Source organism: Recurvomyces mirabilis (assembly GCF_035927965.1).
Source record: "Recurvomyces mirabilis strain CCFEE 5264 chromosome Unknown scaffold_8, whole genome shotgun sequence".
Lineage (NCBI taxonomy): Eukaryota > Fungi > Ascomycota > Dothideomycetes > Mycosphaerellales > Teratosphaeriaceae > Recurvomyces > Recurvomyces mirabilis.
Genome location: NW_027041942.1, coordinates 512,812 through 530,378, shown reverse-complemented (window position 1 = coordinate 530,378; position 17,567 = coordinate 512,812). Strand labels below are relative to the sequence as shown.

The 17,567-nt window shown below is 52.7% G+C and overlaps 6 protein-coding genes across 6 annotated transcripts; 3 read left to right on the top strand and 3 right to left on the bottom strand.

Moving 5' to 3' along the window:
* Nucleotides 1–462: 462 nt before the first annotated feature.
* ERG9 (bifunctional farnesyl-diphosphate farnesyltransferase/squalene synthase) lies at nt 463–1,995 on the top strand (the record flags this gene model as incomplete). Its single annotated transcript, XM_064836531.1, has 2 exons — nt 463–1,794; nt 1,849–1,995. The coding sequence occupies 2 exons, from the start codon at nt 463–465 to the stop codon at nt 1,993–1,995; spliced, it is 1,479 nt and encodes a 492-aa protein (XP_064695922.1).
* Nucleotides 1,996–2,882: 887 nt separating this feature from the next.
* LTS14_003827 (uncharacterized protein) lies at nt 2,883–3,569 on the top strand (the record flags this gene model as incomplete). The annotated part of the gene is made up of 1 exon (XM_064836530.1): nt 2,883–3,569. The coding sequence occupies one exon, from the start codon at nt 2,883–2,885 to the stop codon at nt 3,567–3,569; it is 687 nt and encodes a 228-aa protein (XP_064695921.1).
* A 253-nt stretch (nt 3,570–3,822) lies between these two features.
* On the bottom strand, nt 3,823–5,240 carry LTS14_003826 (uncharacterized protein; the record flags this gene model as incomplete). Its single annotated transcript, XM_064836529.1, has 2 exons — nt 3,823–4,184; nt 4,241–5,240. The coding sequence occupies 2 exons, from the start codon at nt 5,238–5,240 to the stop codon at nt 3,823–3,825; spliced, it is 1,362 nt and encodes a 453-aa protein (XP_064695920.1).
* A 1,259-nt stretch (nt 5,241–6,499) lies between these two features.
* LTS14_003825 (uncharacterized protein) lies at nt 6,500–11,284 on the bottom strand (the record flags this gene model as incomplete). The annotated part of the gene is made up of 4 exons (XM_064836528.1): nt 6,500–8,983; nt 9,035–9,162; nt 9,614–9,922; nt 9,982–11,284. The coding sequence occupies 4 exons, from the start codon at nt 11,282–11,284 to the stop codon at nt 6,500–6,502; spliced, it is 4,224 nt and encodes a 1,407-aa protein (XP_064695919.1).
* A 3,612-nt stretch (nt 11,285–14,896) lies between these two features.
* Nucleotides 14,897–16,178, top strand: LTS14_003824 (uncharacterized protein; the record flags this gene model as incomplete). The annotated part of the gene is made up of 4 exons (XM_064836527.1): nt 14,897–15,090; nt 15,141–15,209; nt 15,369–15,593; nt 15,650–16,178. The coding sequence occupies 4 exons, from the start codon at nt 14,897–14,899 to the stop codon at nt 16,176–16,178; spliced, it is 1,017 nt and encodes a 338-aa protein (XP_064695918.1).
* Nucleotides 16,179–16,232: 54 nt separating this feature from the next.
* Nucleotides 16,233–17,318, bottom strand: LTS14_003823 (uncharacterized protein; the record flags this gene model as incomplete). The annotated part of the gene is made up of 3 exons (XM_064836526.1): nt 16,233–16,693; nt 16,730–17,184; nt 17,260–17,318. 3 exons carry the CDS (start codon nt 17,316–17,318, stop codon nt 16,233–16,235), a joined length of 975 nt encoding a protein of 324 aa, XP_064695917.1.
* Between the last annotated feature and the right edge of the window lie 249 nt (nt 17,319–17,567).

The following is a 17,567-nucleotide window of genomic DNA, read 5'->3' as shown; positions in this document are numbered from 1 at the left end:
CTGAGACGCTGGCTACCACATGACCGAGCAAGCAAGCAAGCAAGCATGTGCTGACTCGTCCATGTGGCTTTGTCTCACCACCTTCACCTTTCCATACAACGCAAATCTTGCCGACTACGGTCAATGCCAGTCGCTACGCAATGGCAATCTTTACATTTGTTCTTCTCCCAATGTGAGTCTATGTCAAGGTGGAGAAGGTCTGCGGACGAGAGATGAAGACCTCCGTCGGGCGGAGATTGGCCGCTTCAGGCGAAGTCGAACCATATTTCTCCGCCCCACGATGAAGGAAGCGAGAACGACATTCATGCAGCCATTGAACCACTTCATTAGCAACCTCGACCTCCCAATTTGGCTAGATATACGACACTCACGACCGGCTGCCTCAAAAGATATAAGGATCTTCTTGCCGGCTGCTCGCTTCCTTCACCACTCCGCGGCCACTGACCGCCAGCAACACCCACGATGGTCTCGGCCAAAGAAGTGGCATACTACCTCACACACGTCTCCGAGCTCCGATCAATAATACAGTGGAAGACATGGCACAATCCCGTGCACGAACGCGATGAGGAGAAAGCGACAGAAGACGAGAAGCAATGCTTCAAGTACCTCCACCTCACATCCCGATCCTTCGCAGCCGTCATCCTCGAACTACATCCTGAGCTCCTCATGCCCATGACCATCTTCTACTTGATATTGCGAGGTCTGGACACGATAGAGGATGACATGACCATCCCGATTGAGCGAAAGGAACCATTACTGAGAGACTTCGACCAACATCTTAGCGATGAGAAATGGACTTTTGACGGTAATGGTCCGAATGAGAAGGACAGAGCACTACTAGTTGGCTTCGACGCAGTAGGCAGAGAGTTCAACAAGATCAAACCGGCATACAAGAAGATAATATCAGATATCTGCAAGCGCATGGGTGACGGCATGGCAGACTACGCCAAGAACTACGATGAACAAGCTAATGGCGTGCAAACAATAAAAGACTACGAGCTCTACTGCCATTACGTGGCGGGTCTCGTCGGCGAAGGCTGCACGCGATTGTTTGTGGAGGCCAAACTGGCCAACCCGATCCTGTTGCAAAAACCAGAGCTCATGGAATCAATGGGTCAGTTCCTACAGCAAACAAACATCATCCGCGACATCCGAGAAGACTTCGACGACAAACGCTTCTTCTGGCCCAAAGAAGTGTGGTCGAAATATGTTACCAAATTCAGCGATCTCTTCCTTCCCGAGAATCGCGAAAAGGCTCTCCACTGCCAAAGCGAAATGGTGCTCATCGCGCTCCGACGAGCCGACGAGTGCCTTTTCTACATGGCCGGCGTGAAAGAACAATCCGTCTTCAACTTCGTCGCCATCCCCCAGGCCATGGCTATAGCGACCCAAGAACTCTGTTTCCGGAATTATACCATGTTCGAGCGCAATATCAAAATCACCAAGGGCCAAGCCTGCGGCCTGATGATGGAATCGACTCAGAACCTCCAAACCCTCTGCGAAGTGTTCCGAAGATACGCACGGAAGATTCATAAGAAGAATTCACCTAGCGATCCGCACTTCCTGGAGATCTCGATAGCGTGTGGGAAGATCGAGAGATGGATTGAGAGTGTTTTTCCGACGCAGACGGCGCGGACGTTGCAAGCGGGTGCTATTGCGAAGGGAGCGGATGGGAAGGCGTTGACGCCGGAGCAGGAGGCGAAGAAGAAGCATGACGATGCCGAGGCGAAGAAGGATGTTATGATGATTATGATTGCGGTTTTTGCGACATTGGCTTTTATTTCGTTGTTGATGGTGAGTATGGGATTATGGTAATAGAGGAGGTAATGTGGCTGACTTTTGTTGCAGGTTGGTGCTGCGTGGCTTGCTGGTGCGCGCTTCGATCTTGCTTTCTCGTCGCTGAAGAGCGGTAATATTGTGCCGCCGAAGGATGCGCAAGAGGCGGCTAGTCTTGCCAGCTCGTTTGCGAAGCCGTCTGGGCATGGTGAGTTATGATATCCAGGCGTACTCCCGCCCAGAAAAGCCACGTTGTACAGTATTGGCACAACATCCGAAGTCGCGATGCCGCGCTACTGACCATCTCCCTTTCCATATTCGCGCTCTGCCCAAGCGTACCAGCCTGTGTCAGGCTCTCTCGGCCTGACTTACCCACGCCTACCTTAGCCTTTCCACAACTTCATGCATGCATGAGTTGGTCGATGAAGAGAACACCGCACGGATAGTCAAATTGCAATGCAGCCTCTTCCCATGGCTTCCGTTGTGCCGCATTTAAGAAGTGCTAGATCGATGTTTTCTGCCTCGCGTACACTTTGGCTCCCTTTCCGTTATTGCTTTCGATGGAAGTGAGTCTGGAAGATTGTGGCATACATTCATATACAGCTACTTACGCCCCTTTGCATCTCGCGCAACTCACCACCTTGTGTTGCATATACGGGCCCAAGTGCGGCATGTTCACGAGCCCTCGCCTTCTTTTCTGTGGCGTCCGGGCGTAGCCTTGGTTCTTGTTAGTCGTTGCCTTGCGGACTGTGGGATGAGGCTTAAGCTTCGACCATATCACGTGAGGTCTGTGCCATTGGTTGCCTGGTATTTCGCAATTGGTATCTAGGCTTATGTGACTTGTGTCGAGCTATGTGCTCCAGCTGCGCCCTGCTTCAGAAGATCTGTAGGTAGATGTTGCAGATGCCTCCTTCTGAACAAGATGCATGGGTTTAAAGGTAAGTCGATCTCTTCGCAGTCATGTTGGTCGAACAGTACAACACAACACCCTCCATCGCTCTCTCGATACTCGTTATCGGTGACTGGGAACCGAGACGAGGCTGTGACATTGATAGAGGAGTGATTCATCGGCTCACATATCCGCAACCACACCAACACCTCCCACTATGGGTCGAAGTAAGGCGGGGAGTCAACTCAGCAACGGCAGCTATGCTAGTAGACGAGGTCGTTCACCTCCTAGATCGGAATGCTACAAGTACACCAACGCGGAGCCAGAATCTTACGACAGCTACATTGAGCACGACAACACTCTAGTGCGATACCAGGAAAGACGAGCAGCTGCACCTTACGATCCCTACGAGCTCGTCGGAGCGTACAGTGGCCTGTCCCTGACATCTCGCTCAAGCACAGGGAGCAGGCGACGGTCCCAGGTACAGGCGATCTACAGTGACTACACACGGTCGCCACCCGCATATGATTCCCGCTACATCCAAACTACACCCCGACGGTCCTCGACAACATCTTCCCACTCTTCGTACGATCGCGGCGATGGCAGTAGAAGTACTTCTGGCAGAAGCTCAGCCGCAGCATCATCGGGCTACGGCTACTCTGATGCCTCGACCAACCGCTACCTAGCCAGCGACCGTGGCTCAGAACTTCGACCGTCGGATTCGGCATCGAATATCTCGTCTTACCGTGGTTCTAACCGGTCTTCTCGAACGAGCGCCAGTGTGAGGAATGATCTGGAGAGGGTGGATGAGTATATTGCTCAGGAGCTGGGCTACGGCGACCATGATGGTGCGGCGTATGACCGGAAAATGAATAGTTATGTCAATGTCGTTAGACCTTTTTGAGGGAAGTTGACGGAACGTAAGCAGCGGTTTGCCTGACGTTGATAAGTAACGTGTTCTATCATGTGTATAATACAATGCGAAGCCTTTTTCTCACGAATCAAAATCCTTCACTTTTTGAATATGTCTATCCTTCCCATGCCCTGCACCTCTAGTGCTTCCATCGCACTATCCAGGGTATCTTCCAAGCAAATCTATCCCTATCCAACGCCGCCTGCTGTGCGTAACCCTATGCCCAGAATCGAGCACAAATTCCCTAAGAAGTAGAAGGCCCACCAATAGTAACAGTCAAGACCGTCGGGTTGGCATCAGCAACGACACCACTCTGGTTGATATCGCCACTAGGGTTCACATCATCATAAGCGAACGCATATCCCTTGCCGTCGACCTCATGCTGGTGCACGATGGCGGAATACCAATTCGTGGGGTTCGCGGTATAGTAGGATTTCGCACCAACGCCTGGCTGGAGGTCGCCGCCAGAAACTGTGAGGGTACTGCGGTTGAAGGCCGCGCACAGGCGGGGCACGATTGCGCGATGGACATCGTTATCGGTGCCGGCGATGGCAAAAGGGCCGGAGTTGCAGCCGAATATGTCGGAGGGTGTGGGTTTAGCGTAGCCTGGGTAGGACATGTCAGTGGTGAGTCAATGTCATATGGTGTGGATTAATGCTTACCTCTGTTGTCCCCGGCGCAAGTTATCAGGCTGCCTTGGACAGTACATGCAACAGTGCCAGCTGCTGCTTGTGTGTCGATCGAAAGGGTATTGGTAGCATATTGCGTCCAGACCTCGTCAATGTATTCCGTATAGTACTCCGCAAAAGACTCCGCGTTCGTGGAAAGAAAGTCGCTAGGTGCAATGACACGAAGCGGGTCACCGTTCTCATCAGCCTGGCACAAGTTGTCCCACTCTTGGCCGTCCGTCTGACCCTGAGATGCCAAAGCCGCGCAGATGGACGCAACGGCCTTTGGCTGCAGACCTAAGGCAGTCTGTATGCTGCCGTCTCCAGACAGCAAAGACATGCCCAATGCTAGACCGACAAAATCCACATAGCTGATGTTGGCGTACAGTCCACCCTCAGCAGTGTTCGTAAGCTCCACAAACCCCCAGTTGACACCAGCACTTGGGTCAGAAGGGTTGACGGCCGACGGCTCGACAAGAGATGGTCCATTCGTGGCTGGGTTCCACACGGTGAAGAACTTGAGTTCACCAGCAGCAAACCATACTCGGGCTGCAGAGATGTAGTCAGTTAGAGTGATGCTGGTCGTGCTACCTTGTGCTCCTAGGGGTATTCCGACGTTACCGTTGATCGGTTGAGGTGTCGTCGCTGAAGGATCACTTTGAGGATAGTACCAGTTCCCGTCTGGTTGTAGCATGACCAACGCATTGTTCTTGTCGAGACCGGTGACATATGCGTTTATGTTGCCAGCAAAGTTGTTGACCAGAGATAGCGGAAGTCGTCCACTTGTCGACGATCGGGGTGTTATCTGAACCGTCGAACTGTTTGCCGGGATTGTGCCATTGCTGAGAGCCGTTGTTGTAGCATTGACAGTATTCTTGTTCGTGATAACAATGTCATTTGCTGTTCCTGGATGTACTTTGACCAATGGTCGAGCAGCGGAAGTGCTTAGGAGAGTTGCGGCAATGGCCAGTGTCGATACTAGAAATCCACGCATGATGATAGATGCAATACAAAGCTTGGCGTGCAGCAGGGTACAAGGAACGGTAAGCTCAAGGGTATAAAGAATGTATAATATGGTAGATGATATCAGAAGGCGTAAAAAATGAGTGACTAGAGTTGGTAGAATGGAAAAGGTAAAATGTATGAGAGGGCTGGTCAGAGAAACGGTAGAGCGTAACGTCAACGCTGGCGCACTCATAGTCTTATAGTAGGTCTTGCCATTCTTCTCAACCCTCGTGGTCTTCGCAGTCGCTACTGTGCCTCGGACATCCATCACCTCTGTGTATACCACAGACGGAATGCATGCCATGAAAGTGGAGCTGTTGGTATGCGACAATGGCCGAAGAGTGGAAGATCGCCGGCCAGACATGAGGTCGACAGATCGCAGCGTACCCGCCATTGGGCCATCGGAAATGTCGCAGATGGTCCATCTCATCTCGGTCAAGAAGTGATGAGAGTCGGATAAATCTGCCGGAGCCAGCCATATCGTCGCTGGTATCAGAATTGCGTGCTCCAGCCTCTAGGATTGCTGCATGTTGTTCTCAGTCGGCTTGCCGGACGGCTGGGTTGCCACGGTGTGGCGGTAAGTCAACGGTCGTCTGAACTTAGATCGTACTGTACAACGTTTAGCACAGAGCCGCACACGAATGCATATCCAGACGCCACTCCAGCCGGCTAATGCTTGCTTGATGTACGTGGGAGTGGAGATTTCATGCAAACAGCAAGTCCGGCGACATCTGACTGCTGTGAACGTGGCGTCGTGGTTGGCCATGAAAAGGATTACACGATCGGCATGGCGGCATCGAGGCAGAGCTTGCGCGTCCGCGGCCTGCTCTTCCATGCAAGTGCTTCTACGGAGTATACAGAACAAGGAAGGTACTCCGTACATATGAAAGATAGGAGGTTAGAGTGGGTTTTGCTGCCGTGATAAATGAGATGTGGTCTGAGGACTGCTATTGGAGGCCAGAAGATTGAACGGCACGGGCCACAAGTGCCAAGCAGAGTGACCCTGAAGTCGTTCGAACCTCAGCCTTATGAACGACCGCTTGAACATCACGAACGTATGTTACACCAAGCTTTCGAAGTGCTCAAGAATATGACAGAGGCGATCATTACTTGGCTGTATACCGGGATATACTGGCAGATCTGCGCGCGTCTCGATCAATGACGCCTTGAATATGCCGAGTGAGGAATGAATACATTGTCGAGAAGCGGGAGGGACGGAATAGCCATGCAGGCCAAAGACCAACTATTTCAGCCTATTGACGCTTGCATCCAGCCCAGAAGAAGCCCTGCTAATGTACAGATCCAAGCAGCAACGCCAAATGCACCCTGGATATCTTGCTTCTTCCAGGCCCAAGCAACGGCAAAAACAAAACTACCCAGACCAAAGAAGAGACTTGAGGCGAGCCACACTTTCGAGGCCTCGAACCCTTCCACAAGGTCAATGCCCCAACCGACTCCGAGCTGAAGCCGACCATTCTTCTTTGGAGCTCGCAAGTAGGTGATCAGCTCGCCGTCGTAGTCCTCAGGATGTCGGAACAGATGTAGAAGGTAGTGGCTGCCCACTGGAGGCAGCAGATCACCAGGAACAAACTCGTATTCTGTATGCCCTGCTATCGGTACGTCCGGGCACTTACGAATGTCTGCGAAGCGATTTTGGTGCACCTCGAACTGCACGAAGTTGATTGTGACGAGCCCTCGTAACCGGAAGATGCGCCACCATTTGTTGTTGACGCTGAAATAGTGGTTCCGCAAAGACATTGCCAGATCTTTGTCAGAACGAATTTTTTGCGAGCCCATGTCCAGATGAGCAAGCTTAGGCGTGTGACGGTCCTCCGTCGCACATGTCAGTAGCCATGGAGGCTCGGCGGGGAAGTCGAATGGTCGGTAAGCCGGAAGGTCAGTCGATGTTCGTGATGGCTTAGTCTTCCCGTTGCCGATTGGCGAACCTCTTGACATGCCTAAACTGGACATTGATGTTTGTGAGGAAGGCGGCATGCCGAGCGAGCTATTCGGCGAGAACGGACGGTTGCTATGCGCGGTAGACGGTGTGGTCGGGCTAGCCATAAACACAGGGCGATTGAGGTAGGCCTCCAGCTCTCTTGCGGCACCAGCACGCTTCTCCACAAAGTCATCGTACAATTGCCGGCCGCATCTACAGGTCCACCGTACCCGCACTTTTCCAGCTTCCAAGGCTGGCTCTGGTCCATAGTTGCGCTGGACCCATCGGATCCCGTTGATAGAGGCATTTGCCATGGCCGATAGTGCAGGACCCACAAACGAAGACAATGCTCCATAGGTCTTGTGGGGAGGTCTAGGTGTATACCAAGGGTCTACTGTTCCATATACAGCGTTCTGTTCAACCGGTGACGGATCCCTCGTAGCAGGATGGAAAGAGGTCGTGATCAGCGGGAGCTTCTGGCGCTGCATGTTGAGATGTTCGTCTGATTGACTTGTGCTGGGGCCGCTAATGCCCTCCGCCGTCGCGACGATATGCTTTTGTTCTGCTGAGGTAGAGCGCGCATGAGCCGAGCGTGATTGATCCAAGTCGGTGTTCTTTCCACCCGGCGAGACTGGTGGACTCTCCATCTCAGTGAGGCCTTGGCCAAGCTCACCTGACGTCGTTGGCTCTGTATACTCTGCTCCCGCTTGGATCGTGACAAGCTTGGCTTTTTGGAGTGCCTGGCCGGTCTTCGGCTTTGCACCACGGTTGGGCATATCACGCTTCTTCTTCTTAGCTTCATTCGATAATCCTCCGTGCACACTTCTGGTTTCGCGCTTCCGGCGGGCGGAAGGACTCGGTGGATCCACGTCCGTATCAGTCTCATAACGAGCGGCCTCGGCCACTTTCAAGTGGGGAGCTGGATGTCGCTCTCTGTCAGACTGTCGTCTTGACAGCTCAGCTTCGGCATCTTTCAGTAACGCCTCGCAAATTTCTCGGGCCTGGCGCTCCTTTTCTAGCTCGTCGGTCACAGCCTGAAGACTCGGTCGGAGCTCTTGGATGGGTATCTTTTCATACTTCTTTTGGGATTTGTCAACTCCGTCTGCTGGCACTGCCGGAGCTGAACGCTCCACTTCGGCAACTGACAGACCACGTTTCGGTGTTGGGACAATGCTCAAGCTCGACGTCGATCGTTGATGCATTCGACCACGAAGGCTCACGGCCGGTTCGTCGGAGCCTGTCCGAACTTGCAGAGGTGACACGAGGAAGTTACCAGGCTCATAGCGTGGCAAAGTCGACACTGTAGCGTCACTAGGAGCTGGTGACAACGCTCTGATTTCCCCAGCAGGAGACTCTAGTTCTTGCACGATGGAGGTATCGCCAAGCTCAGAAGGTCCAGTGACTGGAAGCTCCATATGATCATATTTTTCCAGTCTGATGTCAGTCACCTCGTCTCGACCAGTGTCCACTCTCTGGCGCAGTCTGATATCCACTCCACCCTTGGTAGGACGTGCCCAGGCCTTGAGTTTCGCGGCATTCTTCGCCCAGAGGTTCGTCTTGTCCTTGCCCTCGGCTGAGTCACACTGTCGCTGTAGCTCTCGCAGCAGCTTTGGTGGCACCTGGTTCAAGTAGAACCATTGGCCTGTGTATGCCACATTCTGTGGGTACGCGCCCAAGAATGGTGTCTGCGATTCCGCAAACAGTGGCGATACCGGAGAATAGGTGCCATTCTCACTTCCTATCAGCGTAGTCCCGGCGGACTGTGAACCGAATCGAGAGACGTGTGGCGCCTCCTGCCTGCAATTAGCAATCTACATAGAATGCATTGTTCTCGAAGCGTATACCATGCCAACTTGTTGCGGTGCGCACATCTGCGTCTGAAGATCTACAATGTTTGGATCCAAAAGCTGGAAAATTACGAAAGAAGACGAAGAGATGAGGAATGATGCTCTACTTACCACACTACTTGTACCTACAATGACATGTACGTCAGATTGTGAGAAGCGTTGAGCAGCAATGGGTGTCGCAATACGTCTTGTGTTCAGCTGAAGGATGTGGTTTGAGGCCGCACACCGGAAGCCTCCCTACGATTGGCTGCTTTCCTCGCTTACCCTGCAAAGAGTTGGAGATGATTGGGGCGGAGCATGCATCTGGACCTGACTACGACATGTACCTGCATACGTGTACATGATAGCATTTCGTCCGTGGTGGAGCGATCATATCAGTAACAATCACAACGAAATCGTTCAATCTTAATGCAAGATCAGACCAAGGCTAAGCTGCAGACCTCTAAGCTTGCTAGATACAACGTTGCGACCGCCTAGAAATCGATCAAGCAAGCGATTTGTCCATACATCATGTATATATTATATGCACATATCCTCGGCCTGGCTCACCTCAACTCTAGGAGACAAGCGGCTTACTGTTCTTAGGCAACTTGACCTTGAAGACCAAAGCTTGGTTGTCAACATTGAACCCGCTGGCGTCCTTGTATTGGAACTTGCCAAAGTTCATGTAGCCGTTCTGGGTGATGAAGTCGTTGTCGCTGAGCGAGAAAAGGTAGTACTCATCGTTAGGGTCGGCACCATTGTCGCCCCAGCCGAGGATGCCAAGAAGACCGTCGATCAGAGATGGAGGAGTGACCGGCATTAGGGCAAGGGACTCCCACTTCTCGTTCAGAAGGAAGGCGTCTTGGGCACCGCCGTTGTGGACACCGAAGCGGTTGAGTTGAGCTACAAGAGGTGGTCAGCCCAGGACTTTTATATGTATGAATGGATTGGGATATGCTCACAGTTAACATTGAAGTCCAGCCACTGACAGTACTGAGCAGGCGTGATAGTGGTATTGAGAAGACCAGAAGATGAGGCAATCTGGCAAGTAGCGCAGTCGGCAGCAGCGCCCTTGACGTTCGTGGCGTTGCTGATATCGAAGATGTCCACATGGCGATAGATGCTTTGAGTGCTAGATTGCGCGCGTCCGAAACCACTGTCGCGAGCCAGGATCATGAACTGAGTGTCGGACACGTAGTGTATCTCGCTTTGGTGAGCTACTTTGGTCGTAGCATCGGACGGCACGACATGGTTCTCCGGCACAACGTACTCGGCAAGGTAAGTCGGCTGGGGGAACGTAGTGATGTCGTAAACGACAAGGCGAGCGTTACGGCTGTTCTTACTCTTCAAACCGCCGTCCTGGTTCGTGGCTGATTGAAGGAGGGTGTATAGACGAGTACCAGCTGGGTTTACCGTCAATCCCTCAAAGCCCTGGTTGTTGTCGCGACCAGTAGGGTTGTCGGCCGGGATAGGTGCCAGTGTGGGATCATAGATCGGCGGGCTGTCGGCAGAGAAGGATTCACTGCTGTTGCGCATAGGGATGATAGCATTTGGAGGACGAATGGCACCGATCATGCGGCCGAAGGGCGAAAAGTGGTAGACGAACGGGCCGTACTCGTCACTGACCCAGAAGCTGCCATCGTGGCCAAGGAAGATACCCTCGCTGTCGACCACCACGCGGTGGCCTCCGGTGCCGTTACTGCCGAAACCATCGCCGGTGTAGTTCACACTTGGCAGGTCGAAGGGGATGCCAGGGAAGGTGAGGTATGGGCCGCGCACGTTAGCATCAAGCCCGGTAGTCGGGTTGCCGTAAGGATCGGTGAAGAGGACGGTATCCTGGTAAGTCAAGTAAAGATTCGGTCCTGATGGTTTGGCAACAGTAGCACCCTCCTGAGGGTTCAACACAATCTTGATCTTCTGTACACGGTTCTGGTAGTTGACCGTACCCTGGGTATTCCAGCCTCGATCCGGCAGGGCCCACAAAGTGCCTGTGTAGGAACCATTGCTCAGCTTGCGCCAGCTGTTGCGGTCAATGGCAATAGAACTGCCAAAACCACCTAGGGTGTCGCCGAATCTGTCTCGAGCGTCGCTTGGAATGGAGCCAAAGCCAGCCAGCTGCTCGTAGATGTAGGTCTTCGAGTTGCACGTCGTGGTGTTGACTGCAGCAGTGGAAGTGTTGCTGGCCGCAGTAGTGGCAGCCTGCGGAAGTGCACAGACTGCAGAGAGCAGTGGCGCAGTGGCCAGGACTGATCGTGAGAAATGCATGGTGGATTGATGTGCTTGGAGGACTACTCAGAGACTGCGAATTTACTGATTATATACTGCTGCCGTACACCATTGTCGCCACTTGTGAGGGGCTCTACTATTCCGCATTGTGCTAGAGCACCGACGAAGCTGGTGATCTTGGAGCAAATGAAGAAGTGTACCTGCGTTCTGAGGTCGCCGCCAAGATGCTGCAGATCCTCTAGCCGTGCCGATGCCGGGCGCACGAGGTGAAAGGGCACACGGTCATTCGATGGCTGCGTGGACTCCTCCCGTATCAAGCAAAGACAAGCAAAGAAAGAGTTCTCTTGACCTGCATTAGGTTGTCTGTTGATGGACCAAAAAGCATGACCTCAGTCACGAAGATGAAGTTCTTGTTCCCATCTCGAATTCTAGAACACGAGATATTACCATGGAAAAGGGCAAATTGCCAAGATTAAATATTGCATAAAGGAGACGAGGAAGTGATGGCAACGAAGCAGATGCGTGGGAAAGATCTTCGTTTCGTTTCACTGACTATGCCTTCCTAACACAATAACGACTGTTGTGGCTTTTTGTGGCCATGATGACGACGAGCAAGGAAGCATTACAGCCTCCCGCAAACCTGCGACTCGAACCTGGGCCGTAGCAAGCTGCGATGTATCAGAATCTATCCTGTCGACTGCTCTAGTTACCAAGATTAATGCCCATTATCTCACCTCCACCACTTTTCTTCCCTCCAACCCTCCTTACGCGGCGTCCGAGCTTTCCGTCTTCTGATCTCGGCTTGATACTCTGGCGGCTGGACTTCATGTTCTGGTTCGAGCTGTCTTTTTATGACACGAGTATGGTAAGCGGGCGGAGCGATTTCCACCGAGGACTGTCTTATTTCTCCGAACGGCGAGGCTTGACGTCGAGTCCACGGTGAGCCGGCCGTGTGTGATGGACGAGCCGATCGTGGCGAACCAGAGTTACGTGGTGGCCGCGGTGGCCCAAACACGGGTGGTGTACGAGACGTACTGCATATCCTGTCGAATGGACTCGCCACCGTCGAGTCAGGCCGAGATGACCTTTGCGGCGTTTCAGCACCACTGGTCGGTTGCGCTCGAGTAGTGGAATATTCTGGTGACTCTGGCAGCTCACGCACTCCGGTGAGGAGGTCCACAGCAAAGCGTTCGAGGTCATTACTAGGCCCTGCCTCCACCAAGCCCGCCCACCCAGCCATAACCAGGTCGCAGCCAAGACAACCACTGCTAGGCCCGCCCTCTTTATGGCCGTCGCCGGCGCAGGAACGTTTGGCACACTCCCACGTGCTGCAGTGCGAGTAGGGCCTCCTTGCCGGCGTACCACAAGCGCTTGCAGTTGTCTGAGTAGGCCCATCACGGATAGGTGCTGTGTTGCGCTTGGGTGGATTCGGATCGCAGGGCGTCGTTAGATCGTCTTGCAAATTCCGCGTGGATGAGTAACTGGTGTTGATGGCTTCGCTGCTCGGGGCATCCAGATCCGACGATTTGCTTTTGAAATTTGGTGAGAGGGCATCGTCAAGACAATCCTGGCTGACGAAGCCAGACTTTGTAGTAGTGAGAGGTCGCACGGAGATGTGATCGGGATTCACGCTACGGTTGCTGCTGTTGGATTTCCTTGAGGACTTTCGCGCCATGTTCAATCTTGGTACGAATGTGGTCTCAGGCTGCAGAGTATTTGTGGAACGACGAAGCTTCTGTCCAGAGAGTCGTGCCGGCTATCGATGTGCTCGGAGCGATATAACAAGCAGCGATGTAGAAATGTGGAATTGTGCTGTGATGGAGTACCGTATCATGTAAGACCACGGAGAGAGTGTCGATACCAATCTTGGGAAAGCAAGCAATACCGAAGGAAGCAGGAGATGGTGGCAGGTACAGTGCTCTGAAAGTGCAGCAGCATCTCCGATCTGACTTGCTTCAATGCTGCGTCTGCTCTTTGGCAAGGCAGCCGCCATCGTGACTGCTTCCCGAATCTCGCGAGCGTCCGTATGAACTCCATCGTGGCCGATAGCAAAAGCTGCTGCTCCTCTCGACAGCTTGTCGTGGCAAAGGAGCATTTGCGCACTGCAGCCCTCAGAAGCATCTCGAACGACGTCAAAGCACTTAGGTGGCCGCAGAATGCCCCCCAGAAGGACTAAAAAAGATGACCGTGCCGCGGATTGAACTTTTTCGCATTAGCCGATATAATCCACGTTTCGTACAGATAGTGGAGCGCATACCGCGGGACCTGCTGCGATTACCATAAACACTGTAGGGTATTTAATGTGTAAAGCAGACGTGATAACCACTACACCACACGGCCAAGATTAATGTCGCTGCGAGATGAAGGCAACCACGGCAACGGGAGTACCCGCGCGTAATATATGGCTTTCTTCTTGAGGCGCCGAGATACAGCCGATGAAAGGACGGCTTCTGATAATCCTTCGAGGCTTTCACCGGGCACGACAAGATGTTTGCTGTAGTGGCTGCATATGCGAAGCTGTGATTGCGATGACCTGCATTTTGCTACCAGGATAAGCCGCAGATCTGGAAGCATCGTAAGGCTTACATACCTGCTCTAGAGTGTTCGTTAATTCTTTCGCCGAACCCAGAGGCAGCCAAGATTGAGAAAATGAGCTGTAGTGTATCTTCTGAGCGCCGAACAGTGGCCAGAGATTCTTGTGCTGTTCGTTATTCATCGCCAGGCTGCACAACCAAGACACATCCGTTCGTTCCCTCTCACAGCACAAGTGTCGCACACATGTTTCCGACAGGCTACGCAGCTGAAGTCCTGTTCCATCATCATGTCGTCCGTCATCATCGCATCGTCGCTTCGAAGTGATGTATCGCAATCTTCGCAACGTAGAGCTTCTACCGCCGTGGTGCTGCTTTTGCTGGCGTCCATATCCATCTCCATGACCTCGTCACGTACTGATGCAGATGGCAGGTGCCAGAACGAGTGCAGTGTGCTTTTCTGTGGCTTCGCTGGTATAGAAGCTGCCGAGACCTCTTGTGCCGGAGGAGGTGGCGGTGGGATATCAAGCTGTGCTCGTTGTGCTTGGAACAATCTTGAGATCGTGGTGGCTGAGCGATGAACGTATTAGTGAGCTTCCCTTCTCAAGCTCATGATAAGCAGCAGATTTCGGATATTTACCGTGAACATGTTCCTCATCAGGCCTATCGTCTCTATGCCTCTTCCTCGTCCGACTGTTCATGGATTGTGCTGTCGTACTATCGTCGTACGTGAGGAATGACCATGTCGGCTTCTCGTAGAGTGGGGATGTGGGCTTTTGTTGTTGGTAGTATGACCATATCGCGTTGTTGGATGAATCGGTGGTCATGTCTGAGTCGATGGTTGATACTGTGGTCACTGTGCAGGACGATCGTTTACGTTTGAGTCCCATGGCTACGGTACGATATGTGTGTTCGGGCGATGGATAGTGCGTTCGCAGCGATGTTGGAACGTTACAAAGTGAGGGAAGGGCAAAGGTAATGCTCATGGTTGACGCGCTTCATTACGCGACGCGCTATATCTGCATTGAACGCTGACGTAAAGCATATCGATAGCAACAGCCCATCAACTTCACATCACCATCCTCTTCCTTTTCTCCCAATCCACGTCTCGCGACACAATATGGCCAGCAAACAGGTTATCAGAGAAGACACCCATGCCGGCTCCTGGTACTCTGCATCGAAGCCACAGCTCAACTCACAGCTCGATGGCTGGCTCGCCGGCGTGAACACGCCTGTGAAGTGCATAGGCCCAAGATCAGAGGGCCAGACGATCTCAAACTTTCCTGTTGCTGGAGCACGAGTGATCATTGCACCGTACGTGGCATGTCAAGGTAGGTGAGTTATCGAGACTGAGGGCTCAGCAGGCATGCCGGATACTCTTACTCCGGACCCGCAGCTGCATGGGCGTACAAGTCTTGGGATGTCTCGAAGGCGTGAGTGTTACTGTGTTCATAGTCCTGTTGTGTTTAAAACGTCCATCTACCCGCCTCCGAATTGACACCAGATTGTATCGGATTGTCATCGACGAATGGACCATAAGCTCCTACCTCTCATAGACTTGTTGCAAAGGGACACATATTGACACAACGTAGCAAACGCATCTTCCTGCTAGGCCCATCACATCACCACTACCTTACCAAAGCTGCTTTGACCCGCTGCACACATTATGCCACGCCACTTGGCAACCTGCCAATCGATCGTGCGACGACGGAAGGGCTACATCAGTCCGGCATGTTCGAGTGGATGTCACAGTCAGTCGACGAAGACGAGCATAGCCTGGAAATGCACCTTCCATACATCTACAAGATGCTATCAAAGTGAGCTTGCCACCACCTCCCATAACTATCACCCAGATCTAAGCTGATATCCGCAGAACCTTCGGCGATGACCCGTCAGCCTTCCCACTGTTGACGCCGATCATGATAGGCAACGCTTCCATGACAACCGAAGCGCAATTAGGACGTCTTCTTGCTCCATACTTGGCGGACCCAACCACGGCCTTCATAATCTCCTCGGACTTCGCCCACTGGGGTCTCCGCTTCCGCTACACTTTCTATCGCTCCCCGGGCTCCCCATCCCAGCACCTCAAAGCCAACTCCAAAACGCCTACCAGCCCACCTATCCATGAAAGTATCAAGGAAGTCGATTTCGAATGTATGGGTGCTTGTGAGAGCGGCAGCCATATTGCTTGGCTCGAGGCACTGCAGGACACGGCGAATACTGTTTGTGGACGGCACCCGATAGGAGTCGTGATGGCTGCGGTGGAAGAAGTTAGGAAGTCGAGCGGTGGTGCTGATCAGGGCCTAGGTGGATTCAAGTTCGTGAGGTACGAGCGTAGTAGTGAGGTGGAGAAAGTTGGGGAGAGTAGTGTCAGCTATGCGAGTGCTTTTGCTGTCATCTAAGACACAGCATAGCAGCCAATTCCTGGTCATGGTATTACGATGAAGGATCATAGCTCAAAAGCTTGCCGGTAACGCCTTCCCGGCAGCTTTCCATTCCGTCCACATCGACTCAAAGCCGTCCACCACACTTCCGGGTAGTTTACCAGCCACACAAGCCTTCAAATTCTCCTCCATTTGCTGCTGACTCGACGCTCCGAGAATCATACCGTCGTTCTCACCGAGCACGGAATGATGCATCAGCCATCTCAGCGTTGCCTCCTTCACACTCACACCTTGCTTTCGACATACTTCACTGAGCTTGTCGTGCAGATCCAAGGAAACGTCATTGACATACATGTTGGAGAAGACCTTCATCTGCTCCATCCGACTCCCCTCAGGTGGTGTTCGCAATTGATCGGTTGTTCGCGAGAAGAAGCCGCCGGCTAGGGGGCTGTAGGTGTAATATGCGATGCCGAGTTTGCGGAGGGCCGGGTAGAGTGCTTCTTCTGGAGCGCGGCCCAGTGGATTGTACATGCCTGTATACATCGTAAGCTACTGGCTAGTCGGCTTACTTATCTCGATATCAAGTGACATGCCTTGGTAGACGGTTGGTAAGACCCAGCCATTCTTCGAGCAAATGCCGTGGATCTCTTCGACTTCTTGGAGACTGTAATTACTGATTCCGAAGTTTACAACCTTGCCCTCGCGATGGAGTTCATGGATCGCTTTACACGACTCCTCCAGTGGTGTTTGTCGGTCCGGTCCGTGGAAGTAGTACAGATCTATCTTTTCCTGCTTTAGAGCCCCGAGAGAAGCGTGGCAGTTGTCTAGAACATTCTGATAGCTCAATGACTTCGGACTGAATCCGGGTGCTTTTGTGGCAATACTGAAGTCGTGCTGTGCTTCCGGGATCTGGCCTAGATCCTCTTCGCTTTTGCCGCTGTTGTAGACTCGTGCTGTGTCTAATTCTTGGACGTTGTGTTGTTTGAGCATGTGCAGGAAAGGTCGTAGTTGGTCTGCGCCAGACCTTCAAATAGAGAGGTGTCAAGGTTAGTGTATGTCTTGGGCAATACCGCAGTACTGATAGGCATCAGCTTCTTACATTGCCTTCGAGCCCGCTGCGACGGAGCCTCCCATGAGGCCTGCGATTAGCTTGACCATTGTTGTGGAGCGGCTGGGCATGTGAAGGACACGTTTTGGGAAGGTAACTTAAGGGACGTGGTGGGTGAGTCGGAGAAGGTTATATGTACCCACGCATCGCGACCGCCCGCAAGCAGCTAGTCACAAGCTCTATGCCATGTAGATGTAGCCCTCGAAACACGAAGTCGAAGGAAGCAAGTCAATAATGGCACTCCAGCCCTGAGACCAATATTCCATCGGTCGAAGCGGCCGCTGATGACTGAGGCGAAC